This window comes from Pelecanus crispus, chromosome 9 (assembly GCF_030463565.1).
Source record: "Pelecanus crispus isolate bPelCri1 chromosome 9, bPelCri1.pri, whole genome shotgun sequence".
Lineage (NCBI taxonomy): Eukaryota > Metazoa > Chordata > Aves > Pelecaniformes > Pelecanidae > Pelecanus > Pelecanus crispus.
In genome coordinates, this window is record NC_134651.1 from 14,787,213 (window position 1) to 14,803,994 (window position 16,782).

At 45.7% G+C, this 16,782-nt stretch overlaps 1 protein-coding gene across 1 annotated transcript in view; it reads right to left on the reverse strand.

Moving 5' to 3' along the window:
- Positions 1–1,456: 1,456 nt before the first annotated feature.
- MB21D2 (Mab-21 domain containing 2) overlaps positions 1,457–16,782 on the reverse strand; it is a 79,211-nt gene continuing 63,885 nt past the window's right edge. The window contains 1 exon segment of the mRNA XM_075716848.1: positions 1,457–2,721. Within this exon segment, the coding sequence (XP_075572963.1) occupies positions 1,457–2,721 (1,265 nt within the window).

The window sequence follows — 16,782 nt, forward strand, 5'->3', positions numbered from 1 at the left end:
AGTAAGCCCAAATTGCTGATTTAAGGCCTAAATATCAGTCACTGGCCAGCCAGCCACAAAAAGTTACTCTATCCTTGAACTCTTGGAATTATTTTTGGCTCAGACTAACCCTTGTTACCATACATCTTATCCTACACACAAAAGGAAAGCGTATGTGTTTTTCAAGGCTACTGTTGCACCACAAGTTTACATACAAACACAAGTTCTGCAAACATGAGACCAAAATAAGATCTCATATGTCCCAGGGTAAGTCAGAAAGTCCACAGGAGTCAAGGGAATGGTAACTGCCATAAAGGATCAGGCCTAATACATGCATTACAGAAGCAAGGTAGCTCCTTTGCTCAAGGTCTCACTGATTCACTTTGCACATACCACTGCTTTAGCATTACATCCTTATCTAATGGTAAACCTGTTTCAACAACATGCAATACATATTAATGCAATATGCACTGCAACACACAATACGCATCCGAAGAAATATGCCAATGCAAAAATCTGACTTCTCACACATAGCAGGGCTAACAATGAAGAGCCTTTTACAAAAGACAATCAAGAAATCACCTGAAATGCACGAGACCCGAGGGGCCTCAAGCAATCTGCAATACTGAGACCTAATAACAGATGCTAATTCATGAAAGAAACACAAACAGTGGGACTGAGGTAATGGCAGAGATTTCATTAGTGCAATTAACATTTATAATGGTATGTTCTTTAATAGAATTTAAATAAGGCTTTGAATAATTACACACACTAAAACTAACATTCCATAACCTTATTCCGCATGGAAAAGCAGCAGAAACAACCCTCTGGACTGTACAAGGTCCAATTATGAACAATTACATTCAAAAAGCAGATCAAAACAGAAACAACTCTTTCCCCCAAAAGCTGCACCATCATCTTTGAAGTCAACTTTCTCCCCTAGTGTGAGAAGTGTGAAGAACAGATGAACTGGGCTTCAGCCCAGTAGATTTGGCCTCGTCAAATTACCAGTACTGCCTTCCGACCCAGAGTCTCTCCTCTTTTCTTTAGGGTGATGGAAGCTCATGGAAAAAGAAGTGAATTTCTGAAGCAACAGAAGGTGAGTTCTCCCTTCCCCAGGCCCAACAATGTACATAAATTATGGAAGCTTGAAAAAAAAAATCTACATTATGCTGTGGCATGTGTGTTTACAGTGCATGTTCTGCTTTAGAAACTACTCACAGACAGTGGGGCTGGGTGGGCGAAAAAAATCAAAGCAGCATATGAAATAGTAATATACTGTTTCAAAATCTGCACCGTCCTGCAGAACCAGGAATTATAATTTATTCAGATTGTTCTCAACAGATCCAATCTACGCTGGATATGTAAAAACCAAGAGACTAAGTCATCAAGGAAAACCAAACAAAAAACCTGCACACTGCAAGAGTTTTTAAAAATGAAACAAAAGAAAAAAATCCCAAGAAACATTGACAAAAGCTCAGAAAAATTTATCATCAATTCTGAAGTGGGGCCTTGTGACATCATCTGGGTTAATGAAGACAGAGATGGACTTCCCAGGGTTCTCAGTCACTAGCTGTTGCAACTTTTTGGCTAATCGGTCATCAGGCTGGTTGGTGTCCCCTCCATCTGACTGCGGGGAGGGGATGCTGGTGGTGCTGCCCCGCCGTTGGAGCTCTAGTGTTAGCCGGTTGGCTGCTTTGACATGTTCGATGGCAGTTCGAAGGTGTTCGGCAGGGTCTGAGCGGACTGAGGACAGCTTCCGCGCATGCAGCATGACAGTTTCTTCAGAGAGATGCTCCAGCATGTTGCACTGGGGGATGAAATAGTTAGGGCACATCTTGTTGACCAAGCAGTGCTGGAGATCATCAATGAGACCCAGGAGGAAATGGGCTGCGTAATCCTCCTGGGCCAAGTAGCTGGCTGGTAGCCTGTCGCAAGCCCACAGCATCATGCTCCGCAAGTGATACGGACTAATGGCTTTGGGGCGGGACAGCAATTTGATGATGATAGCTTTGCAGGCCTGATAGGCTTGCATGAGGCTGCTGGAGATGCACTTTTTCAGCTGCACTTCACTTCTGGCAAATGACAGCCTCCATTCATTGTCCTTCTTCCCCTTGTAGGAACATGCAGGCACTAAGTAAAACCCACTGATGACTTCCTCCTCTGTGATCTTCCCATCCCAGAAGTGGTTCTCCATCAGCCAGCTCTGGGCCACAGCTGGCCAACCTTTGAAGGACACCACAGGGACAATGTCGTACAGCATGCGGCTGCTGCCCACTCCCAAAATGATGGATATGATAGTCCCATTCTTTTCTACCTTCTCCACCTTTGGCATCCCTCGCTGAGGCTTTTTCTGGATCTCGGAGAGGACAATGCTAATGGAGTCATAGAACCAGTCTGCAACTTTTGTCGGAGAGAAGAAATAATTGGTAGATCCATTGATATGGTCCACAATCGTGCAGCAGTCCTTCCATTTGCTGATAGTTCCTTCATCAAACAGACGCAGGCTCAGCCAGGAGTGGCACAAAGCCGAGTGGCGCATGTCCAGTGTCACTGGTTGGTTGCGGTCATGCAGCTTCAGTGCGGGCACAAGCAGGGTGAAGTCCATGTCATAGTCTGTGCCTCGTGCATAAACATTCAGCTCATCGAGATCAATGTCCACCACGCCTTCCCGCACACCGCCTGAAAGCAGCAGGTACTCGTTGGCTACAGGGAGCTTCTGGTCAAGTTTCTGAACCATGCCTGCAAAAGAAAGAAAGGGAAGTCATTTCAAGAGAAGGCAAACAGATCTGGGATACAGGATTTAACCAGGATTAAAACCCATCCCATGCCCAGCAGGAAAAAAAGCAACCAGAGGTATCCATCACTGTTCGTGTAACACAAACGCACACCAAGCCCAGCACTCAGCCAACCTTTAGTCCCACCTGACTCCAGGCAGGGCTTTTCCTGCACTCCTGGGAATGGGTGATGTCCATCCTAAATATCATACTGGGAGCAATGGGAAAAAGCAGAAGCCTCTGATAAAACACAGCAAAGCTACTTCCAGGACTAAATTTAACTTCTTTAAACACCTTCTAAACTGGTTTTTAACCATATTGTCGCTCATGGTATCCAAATGCTTCCCCGACACTTCAAAAAGAAAAGAGAGTATTAATTGGCTCACTGTTCTTATTTTCCCTCTGGTATAAGAAAAAAGCTGGACCGGCATCAGGGAGCTGGTTTGTGTGTGAGTGAATGAATAGCGACAAATGTTAGTTCAAGCAGGTCTGATTTTACAATTTGCTTTACATTTACCAACGAACAAGGCAACATGAATGAAGGCAATACGTCCTCCTCTTATGGGGCAATGGAGACAGGTTAAACTATCAGGCAATTACAGAAGCCAGCTCTGAAATTTCTTCTGCAAGCTATAATGACAGTATCATGCCATAAAGTATCTGATCATCTCCCCAGAGCACAGACACGAAGACAGATTTCTATTTTCATCACCAAAACCAGACACTTCCCTTCACCCTGCACTGCCCGCACCAGTTGCGCAAAGCCAGTTTTTCACTGCGTGTGCTATATATACTCTGTTCACAGAACGCGAACAGCAGACTGAGGAGAGATTCCACACAGTAGCTGAGATATTAGCACCTCATTCAATGTTCAAATTAGGCTTAAAATTGAGCCCTGCACTTTGACTGCTCTGTAGTCTGCTTCTGGTGTCTGGGCTGTTTCACTCCTGGTGTTCATCTTGTGGTTAAATGCTCTTGATTCCTTCCCAGCCTCAGTTCAGACAACACACCCAGGCCACAAGGGAACTAAGGCCAGTGACTGAATAAAGAAGCTGCATCTCTTATAAGCACTGCAAAGGGGATATATCACCATTTCTTACAAGCACAAATGTACTAGTTTTTGTTGGCATGCATTACTTTCTCTACCTTTCGAAAGGCACTATAGTTTGTTTATATCAAGAGTGGTCAAATGGAGACCTTCCATTACGAGGAAGCCAGTCTTAGAGAGACGTCAGTGGGAATAACTAGCCAGAGGCATGACGAGGCGAGCCAGAGAGCTTCCAATCACACTGTCAGACCAGGAACCACAGACAGGTACATTAGGAGTGCTTCTTTACTAAAATGCTAACACAAATGATCAGCGCCAGAGTCCGAGTGCCCATTCTGGCATAGCCCCAGGTACTGCAGGGCCTTTCCTGAGTTAACGTATCCCCATGGGATCACAGATACTGTCTGAAGAGAACGCGTCTCCCTAGCAGAGTGCAGCAGCAGCAGCACCCCAAGGCACTGAGTGCTGCACCAGCCTGAGTTGCACTGCCGTGCTCTCGGAGAGACTCACCTGTCCCTTTCTGCATGCTAGGACAGGGGCAAGGAAACGCTATCTGCATGCACACAGGTAAGCCATGACCGGAGCAAAATCTAAAGCTATGCTGACACTGATTCTCTGGAAGAGCCAAGGAGACTGTAGGAAGAGGCCTGTGTGTGAAGGGGAATGTATCCTGGGGCAACATTCAGGGTAACTGTGCAACCCCCCATGTGAAACTCCTTGTTACATACACTTTACCTGTTTTATTGCTTCCAAGAGCACTGGACCCAGTCCATTTTGCTGCACTGAGCTGGGATTTTCCTGCCAGGCAGGCAAGGACATAACTCTTTCCATTTCATGCAGCTCCAGAGGCTGCAAGAGAAGGAAATAGCTCTAGAGGAGTGCTAAGAAACTCTTCCTGCTAAGTCCTGAGCTAATCCCATTCTGAGATCTTGCCACATGCTGCCCCATTCTCCTTAAAGGGTAATAACCAAGAAAAGCTTCTGTCAACCTCAAAGACATTTTCCGAGGCTTAGATAAACAGTGAGCTATGTTACCCTGATCTATGGAGTAGCAAAGCCTTACACAGGCTTCTCTATCCCTGAGGCCAAGTAAGTGGCAGTCACTACTTCGCCACACCCAGAAGAAGGGGATTTCCAATGGGTACCTAAACTGACATGACTTCTCTAGACAGTACTGACACACTGCTTCCAAATCCTGTCCTTGAACCCGTGCAAGTAGCCTTGGTGCTTTACACCCCAGTTGTAAGTTGAGTCCAAGACCCATGGAGTAGAGTCTGGGTCAATCACATCATAAGGACAGGGAGCAGCTGCTTTTTTTCGAGCATACAAGTCAGTACCGACCCTTACTGTGGGGCAGCACAGCTATTCAGGATATGTAGGGTCCTGATGGCCCATCCTGCCTCTACACTGACCCAAAATTTTCCATTCAGGACTGTGATCTGCAGCATCTGCCACACAGATCTGCAGATGTTCCTGAGAGAGGCAGACAAAATGTAACCATCCTACAGAAGAAACTGTTCAAACCTATGGCATTCAATAAAGGATGTATTTTTCTAAAGATTTTTAAACTTGAAGGATGAAAAATGTCCTGTGAAGTTCTGCAGTGTACCCTTTGCACCAAAAACCTCTATCCTATGGTACAGCCAGAGCCTTTGACTGAAAAAGAAAATCATACCATTTTTCTAAAAGGTAGAGATTTTCTACTACAGAATCTATTGCGGGATGAGTTGCTTTCCTTGGCCTGAATTGATCCTCTGTCCTTATGTGGGAGCAATAGAGTTGACAGTCTGATCCCATTCAGTCAACAGCAGGTGGGACTCAAGCACTGCTTTCTAAATGCCCCATGCTCATCTGCCTGGAAAATAACAGTGAACAACCTCCAAAGCCAGAAGAAAGCAGGAGCCACTCCTGTAATGTTAGTTCTACACCATCTTACAGCACTTCTGCCTTGACTAACACAAAGCAAAGCTTGCACTGGACAAAGACTGCACAGCCTGCTCTGCTGCCAGAGGGGTTAAAAAATGCCAGCTAGCAAAGAGGAGGCATCTGCATGGAAAACATTTCAGGAAGAACCATCCCATAGAGTCAGAGGCATAGCTCTCCAAGCACTGTCATGTAGGTACTCCCACACAAGAGGCACTTCTCTTCCCTATAGCAGAGAAAGAAAAAGAGAACACCAATTTCAAGCATCCTTGCAATAGGAAATGCTTTCTGCCCACAGAACACTCTTTACACTTCCTCTAGAAAGAAAATGTTTTGCATGCTCACCATTAAGCTTAGTTTGCAAGGCTGAAGACTCCTGAAAGGGAAAGGTGCCATACTCTGCCAAGAAGTCACTTGTTTTTCCCCCTCCAGAACTCTAGACCTACCAGCAGAGGAGGAATATAAAACAATATTGGCAATGGCTAGAGGAAATGATCCAATATATCATCAATATCGCTCTACCTGGCTGGCTGCAGTTTAAATCCAAACCCTTGAGCTCTGCCTTGCACAGAATTTCCCCTTCAAGGCCTGGACCAGCAACATCTGCAGCTCTGCCACAGAGCTAGAGAAGGAACTTTTGCTAACAGGTCATAGCAGCATTGCTGATCCAATTTAAGCTGTGGAACAGGGTGTTGAGATGAGGTCCCCTTGAGGAAAATATATTTAGAATAGCCATAGAGTGTTCTATAAATAGTTGAGATGGCCAAATTCAGGATTCACTAAGGCTTTAGAGGTTTGCAATGTGTTCAAACTGCCCCCCTTATTCATAAATCTATTTGAAATGTGAAGGGATTTCAAGGAACCCCATTAGCCAACATTGTATGGCATACAGTACCCTGGCACAGAGCTTTCATCCCAAGTTTCCACAGCCCAAACACAAGCTGAGAGAACCACACGTACATACAACAGAAGCAGGCACTCCAGCTCAGCAATCATGTAAGTGCAAATACAAAGAAGAAAAATATTAAGATTGATACTTGACCTAAGTACTTAAAATAATAGCACCAGTGGGCCATTTGAGTTCTCTTCTTTCCATCTCAGTACCAGGACCATCTGGGAGGAGGAGGAAACAGGGGTTACAGATAACCTTGTGAAATTTGTAGTAGTCCTGCGGAGTTGTCTGTAAAAACCAAACCCAGAACTTGCAGGGTCAAACACAAAGAAAATATATTTTAGCTGAAGAACCAGCTCTCGTGGCATCAAAGTAGGTTCATTGATATTTAAGAAGTCTCTTGCTGCTACCAGGCAAAACACATAATTTGCAGTCATATCTTGTGTGACATGGTCTTTTGAAAAGGCTGTTTGGCAAAGCTGGTATTTTGCTAAGTAAGAGATTGGTGTTCAGTTACCACTCCTGTCTAAAGCACCTTAAAGAAGTGCTGTTTTCCTAGCTGTGTAACTAGTTTAAGACCTTCCCACGCTATAAAACTTGACATCGTAATAGGTAAGTATGCTTATAAGCATGAGAAAAAGCAGGGAATGTGAGAATTATGAGCAGTACCTGTAGCCCAAGTTTGCTGGTTAGTTTACTAAACAGTCAGTTCAGAGTAACACAGGTGAGCAAATGAGTTCTACAGACAGAATTTCATTCCATTGTTGTTCCTTCAGTGGCAGGAAAATAGGATTTATTTCTACTCCAAGCACTGTGATACAAGGAGAATAAAGACAGAGAAAAGACATTTTAGTTCTACGTAACACCTACATTTGGGATACTTCTTTGAATGCACATGACACAGAGACTATTCTTTAATTAATTCTGCCATTAAAAAAACAAGCAATGCAAAGATTCTGTCCATCCATTACAGAATTTCAGATGAACTGATTTCACGACCATTGCAGTGTGTGCTGGGATCTGCTGCTGTTTCATGACCAGCTGTAAATAAGGAGGAACCCTGACCACAAGAAAAAATTACACAAAAACTTATTTCTGACACATGCATTTCCTAATTTCGGGTTCCTTCTTGAAGGCTTCCTTCCTGATGCCTTAGCTACGCAACCATTGCCACCAAAAGAAAATGTGAGCAAAGAAAGATGCCATTCTGTTAGTCTAACCTGGTCTCATCAAACTGAATGGGGTGATGTTCAGGCCAGCCACTGAATTAAGAGACACTTCTGCTGCATGGGAACTAGAGAGAGGTCAAAAGAGCAGTAGGGTGCTCAGAAAGGCTCCACAAAGGAGGATTTGCATGCAGAAGCATATCACAGGAGTTCTTCTGGAAGCCAAGCCAGACCAAGGCATTAGCTCTGCACTGATCCTGTTCTCCATCTTAGACCCCAGTGTCTGCAATAGCAAACACCTTGCTCACGTTCCACACCAGCCTGCTGGAGAGGATACAGTCCACACGGTGCGCAGCCTTGATTTTCTTCCTTGACCCCTGCATCACCCACCCCTCCTGCACAGCCTGCAAGGCTCCCTGTAAGCTGCTGGGACCTTGAGTTACTGTAACACCCCTGTCCTTGCAGACTTTCTGTGCCAAGAAGGGTTTGCAAGCTGGCTCAGAAAGTTAATGTGGTCCCTCACAGACCATCTTCAACTTCTTAACATCACAAATGTATTCTACGCATCACCAGCACAGGAAGCAAGCAAGAGGCTACTAAACCATAAAGGTACCATGGCCAGGCTGCTGAAGACTTTTAGAGGCATGGTGATCCCCAGACGCATGTAAACAATGCCCACAAGGTCATCTGTGGGGTATACAGCCAGGAGCTTGCCCCTTCTCTCCAGAAGGAAAAGACCCCAGGTTAACGGCAAGGGGCTGGCTGCAGCCTGCAGGCAGCTGTGCAGTGCAATTCAGCAAGTAAAAGTGACGTTAGCTGCATCACCGAGCTTCTCTGCTCACCTCTTGACTTTGCCATCTAATCTGATTTGAGAAGCAGCACAAGTCTGTGGAACATCAGCTGTTAAAAACAGCTGCAGCACAGAATAAACATGCCTGGTTCCTGCCCTTCAGCCCCACACTGGAGTTCAGAAGATGCGAGAGTACCCTCTCCAACCCTGCTTTGAGACCCAAAGCACTGTGGGTTCAGCCTAGAGACAGAGTGCTGTCTGTGAATGATCAGAAGAACTGGGACACTCGGATGCTTCACACACTTCAACATGTGCACATGGACAGAAGGGAGAGAAAGGAGAACTGGACAAAATTAGAAGGGTCCTTCTCCCGCCCCTCTCTCCCTCACACACCAGGAGAAAGCCTACAGAATTAAAATTGAGATTTTCTCTAGAGAAATCCAACACCTGAGCTGGATTCTCATTGATATCTTCTTCCCCCTGTTCCTTCTTACTTTGCAGGTAACTTAATCTCCACAAAACAAGACGTTTGGATGCTCATTTCCTCAATCAATAGCAGTGATGTGGTGCTCTGGCACTGATCATCGGCTGACCTTGCATTTAAAGTGTGCCCTCTCCAAACCATTAGCTTGTGCTCTAGCAGAAGTCTCCTGTTACTTGCAGTCAGTCTTGCACAGATCTGACTATTGTCTTAAGCAACATTTTTTAGCAATCATATTGAAAGAAAGTGAGCATCATGCTGCTGCTATTGCACCCCCAGCACCTGGGAAGAAACATAGGTACATACCCCTCATAAAAGAAATCAGGAAGTCCCCACTGACATCAATAGGGCTGTATGTTTAAATTCCTCCATAGACCCATCCAAGACCCTGGGGCAAGTAAACTCCCACGCAGGGAAGCTCTCCAGAGGTGTTCCAGGAAGCAATCACGTCTCTGAGGAGACCAGAAATGCTACGAATGCTTTTGACTCAAGAGAGCTGATTTGCCCTCATTGGTTCAGCACTTCTAGCAAGAAGCAGCACAGAGCCCTTGTAGGGAAGCTTGCCCTGTGGCACTGCATGCCCCAGCTCCAGGCATGTTTTCTAGCATATGCGGAAATGTGTCACTGGGAAACTAACTGCACTTTGCGGAGATGCAGAGCCTGAGCCTAGGATCTAAGACAAGCTGAGCCCACCCAGGTTTGGAGGGAGCTGACATACCTGCTGTCGAAAGCAGGGTTAGTGCCCATTCATCCCACCAGGGTAGTCAAAAAACACTACGCTAGGTGTATGCCCCCTCATGCCCCTGGCAGCCTAGGGAGATCACATATAGAAGGGATCTTCCTTGTATAGGTGATCTGTTCTATAGGGAAGGCTAGGTAGGGATCACCCACATATACCACTGCCTCCTTCCTTTCTACTGCTTAATCCTTCCACAGGACCCAGCATAGTCAGGGCTCTTCAGTTTTCCTCCCAGTTCTACACAGCTTAATGCATAACCTTGGGCATGCCTTTTTTTCTTCTGTATAAAATCATTAGCCTCCTATAAGCCCCAAAAGCTATGGAAGTTTGACCGCCTGGATGCTCAGTGCTTGGAATTGCTCAGATGGCACTAGCCACACACCAGATATTATTAGCAGAGAACCACTTTGTAAGCTCATGATAAAACTTAGGATCCTCTGCTTTGGCCAGGCAATTCTTCCCCTTGACTGCCTAAAGAAATACATGAAACCCCAGGCTAGTCAAAAAACAAAAAGCTTTTGTCATTTTTCGTAAAGCCACTAGACAGGCACTCCGCGGTTCCTTGACAATCTGCTGCAAACAGCAGATCCTGCAGAAGAGGAATGTTGTTCAAAGAAAGATCCCTGCAGAGGTCTCCCAGCTAAGCCCAGGTGATGTGTGTTGAGTTTCAGGGGCTTCTTTAAGACAGGATGGGAGGTCAGCTCTGACGCAGCTGGGTTGCACTGATTCTTCTGTTTCCCTTGGTAATTGCAAATGTATTTATGAGCAGTACAAGTTTTTGTTTTGCAGAAGAACTGAAAGAGTCAGTTCTTTAGGGGAGTCTTTAGTTAAAGCACATTTGGAGAGGGCTGTTGGTGGCAGCAGGCAGGGGGTGGGAGGGGAGTGGGGAGACTGAACCGTGTGATACCAGTTTAGTCAACTATGGGAGGCGAATGAAGGAAGCTGCTCTTTGCAGACTGATACACCAGTGTCCTACCGATTCTGCTCCTTTTAGAAATCTTGTGATACAGTGACAGAACACACTGCAGGATTTCTTTCTCGTAAAAGAAATAAGCTTCTTTCTCCAAAGTCTTCTTTAAAAACAACCTTAAAAGTAGTGTCCCAGGTTTTTTTGCCAGTTCCCATGTGCCCTGGTGGAAGGCACCCAGCTAGCTGAAAACCTGTATGCGAGTGCAGAGGGCTATTTCATGGTGCAAGGGGAAAAAAAGAAAAAAAAAGAAAGAAAAAGCCCAGATTCAAAGGGTGTGCCTGTACAGCAAAAGGCAGTGCTGTCACAAACACCCAAACCCACCCTGGCACCAAAACCAGCAGTGGTGTTACTGTAGTGACCTGCTTGGCTAAAATACTCAAGTCTCAGAGACCACAATATCAGGGCTAGACTGCTTCCAGAGCTGGAACCGGCACTTTGAGAGGGAGGCCCTACGTCACCGTGCCACTCTGCTTTGGATAATGAAGAGTTTAAGAGTCACTCTCCAAACTGATGTCGGGTTTCCAGCCTGCCAGTCTGCTTTTCCAATGGACTTATTCCAGAGTCATATTAGCCAAACTAAGATAAGAGTGTCTGAAAGCTGGAAGCCTACAAAGAATATGAAATGCAAGTCAAGGAGGTGCTTTAGGGTCTGAAGAATATGTGTGATGAGGTCTGAGAGCAGCTGACAAGCCGAACAGAAGGAAGAAGGGGCAGAAAGTGTGCTTGTAAGAACAGCTTGCTGCTACACCCTGCTTAACAGTATACACTGTGTCCATACGGTGCCCGTATTTTTAAGCATGCATAACACATAAAATTCCCTTTAGAAATGGCACAAGATGCCATTTGTCCTGGAACTGCAACCCCAGAGATAAAATCTGCCTGGGAACAGACTGCTTTATCAGTTCCACCCTCTGGGACTGAGAACACACATGTGGCAAGGGCTGCGTGGGGTCTAGGTGGGCCATTTCTGCTCACACCCTTAAGGAGCACTTCTAAGTATTCAGCAAGATGTTACATTGAGGGAGACTCACCAGGACTCCTCTCATGGATCTGCACAAACCAGGTTGAACTTCTTGAGTGCAAACATGCAGCTCCATGCAGGAGAGGCTGTTCTGCCCTTGTTTTCCTAGTCCCTTCACTGTTATTGTGCCCTTTACAAGAGCGTAACAACCTCAGTGAGGTACGTGACATGCCCACCTATCCTAGCATCCTGTCTCAGGCAACTGCTACTGACTGCTTGCAGGGCAAGAGCATAAGAGCAAGGAAAGTACAGCATAATAACTTTCTCTCTGCAACCTCCAAGCAGTCTCTGGCTTTGGGATTTCCCAGACCGGAGGCAGTATTTGCAGCTTTCTCTTTAACAGCACTGATGGACTTATTGCTGGGAATGTCTCTCATTGCTTTCTAAATCATTTATACTTTTGGTATAGTCAGTGCCTTGCAGCACCATGTTTCACAGAGTACATGTTGTGTCAAAAAGTATTTCCTTTTGCTGGCTTGCTAGGAAATGAGGAAACTCACCTAACCAAGGCACCTTCCACAGATCACTCAAGATTTTACACGGCTTAGTCAGTCATCTTTCTTCCACATTGAAAAGAACAACTTATTTAAACTTGCATACCCGATTGTCCTTCTCAGCACTTGTGTGGGCCCTCGTGTTGCTACACTCTAGGTGAAATGAGGTGGTCAAGGCTGCATGTTGCATGAAAAGGTGACTTCTGTGTGGTTATCTTCACAGTACTCTTGAAAATACGTCAGCAGCCCTGCTTGCTAAATTAGCCCCACTCCACTGCAGGTTTTCTCAGTGTAATGGAGTCCTCCTCCCCCAAATTTAATTTTACCTTTAGGATATAATCCCCGAAGAAGCCAACACCAATCCCACCACTTTACAAAGGGTGTTGATGACACTGGAAAAGAACATCGGAAATAGGACAGGGGAAGGTTTTGGAGGCTGCAGAAGAGAAAAAAGTCCCCAGTCTCCCTCAAGCACTCATCCCGATCTGACTAGTCAGCACCAGGTGCCTCTTGCAGAAGACCAGTGGCAGCTCTCCAGTGATGAGCAAAGCCGTTCCCTTCCAGACCTGGGAACACATTCTCCTCTCGCTCCAAGTCAGCCAGAGAGGCACGTGTACATGTCAGGCAGAACTTGACTCCAAGGCTGCAAAAGCACTTTGGGCTCCTCTGGGATGGTTTTCTGTTCCTAGTTACTGTCTAGTATCTGTTTGCCTGTCCTGAAAGGGTTCAGTTGCTACACCACTTTATGTTCAGGTGCCAGCCAGAGGGCAATGCCCAGAGGATGCCACCACACCCTCACATCCTGCCTATAACACAAGAGCCTCCATTGTAAATGCACTTTCAGTTGTTCTGTCAAGCCTCCTGCTTACAGTTATCCAACATGCTGGAAATTCTCTCGCCAGCTGCTGAACCACCAGCTTGTTTTCTGTTCCTGGAGCAGAGTTGTTTCCTACAAAGGCAGTTCACAGCCAGAGCGAAGCACAGTACTATTCCTTATGAACTCGGCCTGAACCAACACTGCCCATCCTCAGTGCCTGCCTATTCTGTAGTAACAGCTCTACCTTGCTGCAGAGCAGTTTTATCCTTGACTCAAAAATTCTCCACTAAATCATCCAGCAAAGCTAAAACTTACATGTGGAGTATACGTGGCAACAAACAGCCGTCAGATGGCTGATGGATAACCACAGCTGTAATTCAATCTAACGTTCTTGATTTTCCCTTAAATTCATCAAACTTGGCTCCTGGGGTCAATGACATAATCAGAATGGCATCCCCTTCAATCACTTTCATTCTCTTTATCTACCAATGACTAAATCTATTTAGCTTGGGACAGGTCAGAAAAAGGGGGAATGAAGGATGATTCCAGGAAACCAGCCAAGCCCCAAAAGAGTGCTGGACACAGAGGAAGTCTGTTCTCTGAGTGCAGAAGGAAAGCAGGTGTCTTCAGAAGCCTTTCTGAGGCATCTGGTGGAGAAGACATGAGGCGAATCCTCTCTCCAGCCCCGAGACTTCATTGGACTCCATCCATACAGCCCTGGCCTGGCCCATTTGACAGATTCTATATCCAAACACTGGCGGAAGCCAAGACAGGCCAAATACACCTGAGACACCCAATGCCAGAATGACAATATAATTCTCTGTCCTTGCAGATAAGCATGGATTGGACTAGCAAGATGAAGCAGACAATGCAGATCCTTGGTCAGAAAGTGCTAAAATCAAAAAGGCTTAAACAATACAACTGTGTCTGAGACCATGAAGCTAAGAGCAAGTTTTCCTGCAGTACTAACCAATTTCCCACCCACCACCAAGAACATTGCCAAAGTCATGTGGAGCCAGATCAAGTCACCTACATGAAATATATTTGTTAAGGCCCCATGTACAGCATCTGCTGTATGAAAAGTGCTAGGTGGCTTTGGCATTCATGCAGAATTCCCCTTTGTACACATCGCCAAGGGAAGAAGTTACAGGCCAGACTTCCTGCTAGCAGAAAACAGGGCAGCTCCCCTGAAGTGAGTGGGAACACTTGGTAGAAATTTCAAAGGCATTCCTCCTCCCTTTCTATGGGAGCCGGACAGAGGAAAACCTAAGCCCTCCAAACCTGCCTGCCCATGTCCCATTGCTTCTACCCTGCTGCCCCAGCTTCATCTTACAGAGGTCATATTTGACAGCACAGAAAAGGCAGCAAAACTTTCTAACAGGGACCGTCAGTCCCTAAATTCTCAGATTTTGTAGTCATTTATGTGCAGCTGAGCACTGTCATCTGTTAAAGAGCATAGCACGAAGCACTGTGAAGATTCAATCTCCATCAAGTACCAAGCCCATGGCCCCAGCAGCTGTCAAGGATCTCTTATCCCTGCAGCACAGGCAGTGGACAGGAAGCACAGGAGCTGGAACAATTAAGAGAAAGGGAAAAGCAACCACTGCTAGAGCAGAGTAGAACCTGCAGCGCCTTGCGTGAAGGCATGCAGTAAAATGCCACTGTCACTCTGGCACAGGACTCCAAAGGTGAAATGCACCGTGATCTTAAGAAAGCAACTGTAAGAAGTCATGTGGCCAGGTGGCCCTGCCCTCCTTCGTGCGTAAGGCATGAATTGCCTGGTGGGAAGGAGCTGGTGGAGCTCTGAGGCAGGGGCTGGCAGTGCTCACAGCTAGCTGATGCCCTGTAAGCATTTGCAGTGAGATGAGGGCTGTATTTTTGAAGCAGTTCTTTGTTACCAGGAACAAGGCTTGAAATGCTAGTAACAGCTCAGGCCATGAAGCACTCACGGCCCTTTGCACAGGACTCTCATCCCATTTTGCCTGCTGCTCACTCAAGAGAAATTCCAGGAGACCAGCCCCATATCTGTTGCAAAACCTTTTTGTGCTTACCTGGCATGAAACAGAGCCTCACACCCACATTTATTTAGAGCAGGCCCTCGGCTCATCAGGGTGATAGTTACTTTGTGAGATGAAGGAGAGAAGAGAAAGCAAAATTGTTGCTGATCAAATATAAAATTCAGTGTTCCAGGAAGCCATTTTCTCCAATAGCCTAGTCCCAAAGTCCTTTCTCATCTAAAATCCTAGTGGAATATGAACATAAGCAAGATCTGGGTCCAGAGAACTGTTACACACTTATGCAAAAGACCTCATGGAGTAGGATCTCAAAGTCTTTTTCTAATAGAAAGCTGATGACAATCAAAACTCATTCTTCAAATCTCATCTCCTAGAAGGGCTGCTTCACCTGGGTGACTGAAAAGCTCAGGGGAGCAGGATCCCATTCACCAATTCCCCCCAAGTTTTAGGAGGCAGTGTCCCCAACCCAAACATCCATAAAGTAAGAGACAGGCCATGAAATCATAGCAGTATCTTCAAGTTTCATTTTCTCCAGGCATTTTTGTAAGGAGGACAGAGGAAAGGCAGCTACCTTTGAAAAGTCAAACCCAATAACATAGTAAGTTCAGTTAGTTCACTTAGCTTTCCTCTGAAAACATGAGAACTAGAAATGCTCTCTGTTTACACTCTGTTTTATTTAATAGAGAACCTCACATCACTCCAGTAATAAGCCTTAAAGAAAACCACAGTATACTGGTAGATTTTGTCCTAGCAGGTCTGTTGCATTTTAAGTTTCTCTCAAAAATTAAACTACCTTCTTTATTGTCTTACACAGTGCATAATCTTGAATTTTAATCCTACAAATTCCCTAATATATCTGTAGCAATAATGAAAAATGCTAAAAAGATTTGTTCACAAGTGCTGATAAAGAAGTTAGGCTTAGAAGAGGCAGGTACATGGAGAATACAGACCCTTCAAAGGAATTCAGAAATTAGAAATCTCACCTATATGTTATAGAGGTTGTTGCAAAAACACTTTGTAAAATTTCCCAGTGGATGGTCAGCTCCTAAGCTCACTATCCCTTGCAAGAAAACACTGGGAAGCACAACAGGAATGGATATTGCTTGAATATGGTCCTGCTACACAGAAAGCAACGACTAACACTGTCCTCACTAGTTTCCCACTGACTGCTGGTCCCCCACCCTGTGATTAAGGGACAAAGAAGATTACAGACCTCCTAAATTTGCTAACACAGTCTATAGAATTAATTCCACAAGGAAGAAGCGGGAATATGAGGGTGTGAGCTGGCCCTTTAACAAGGACAGTTGTCCCTGAAGTCAGACATAGCTGATGTACAGCCCATGCCCAGAAGACATCTGAGCACAATCCTACTTATTTGTTCCTGGCTGCACTTGGGGAAGGGGCTGGCAGAGGCGGACACAGAGAAATACTGATTTGTAGCTGAAGCCAATCAGCAACAAAACACAAGTCGTATACTGAGCTGCACTGCCTTTCTGCCTGGGGTTGTTCTGCTCGTGCCCATGTTGACCTACCTTGTATGACTGGCTGGGCCCGGACCTGAGGCCCCAGTGAGCTCTTCTACCCAAATACGTGCTGCTCTGCTCCCCCTGGCTCACAAAACGACTCACCAGAAGGAGTGTTGCCGTCAGGCAAAAAGACCTCTCAGATCTG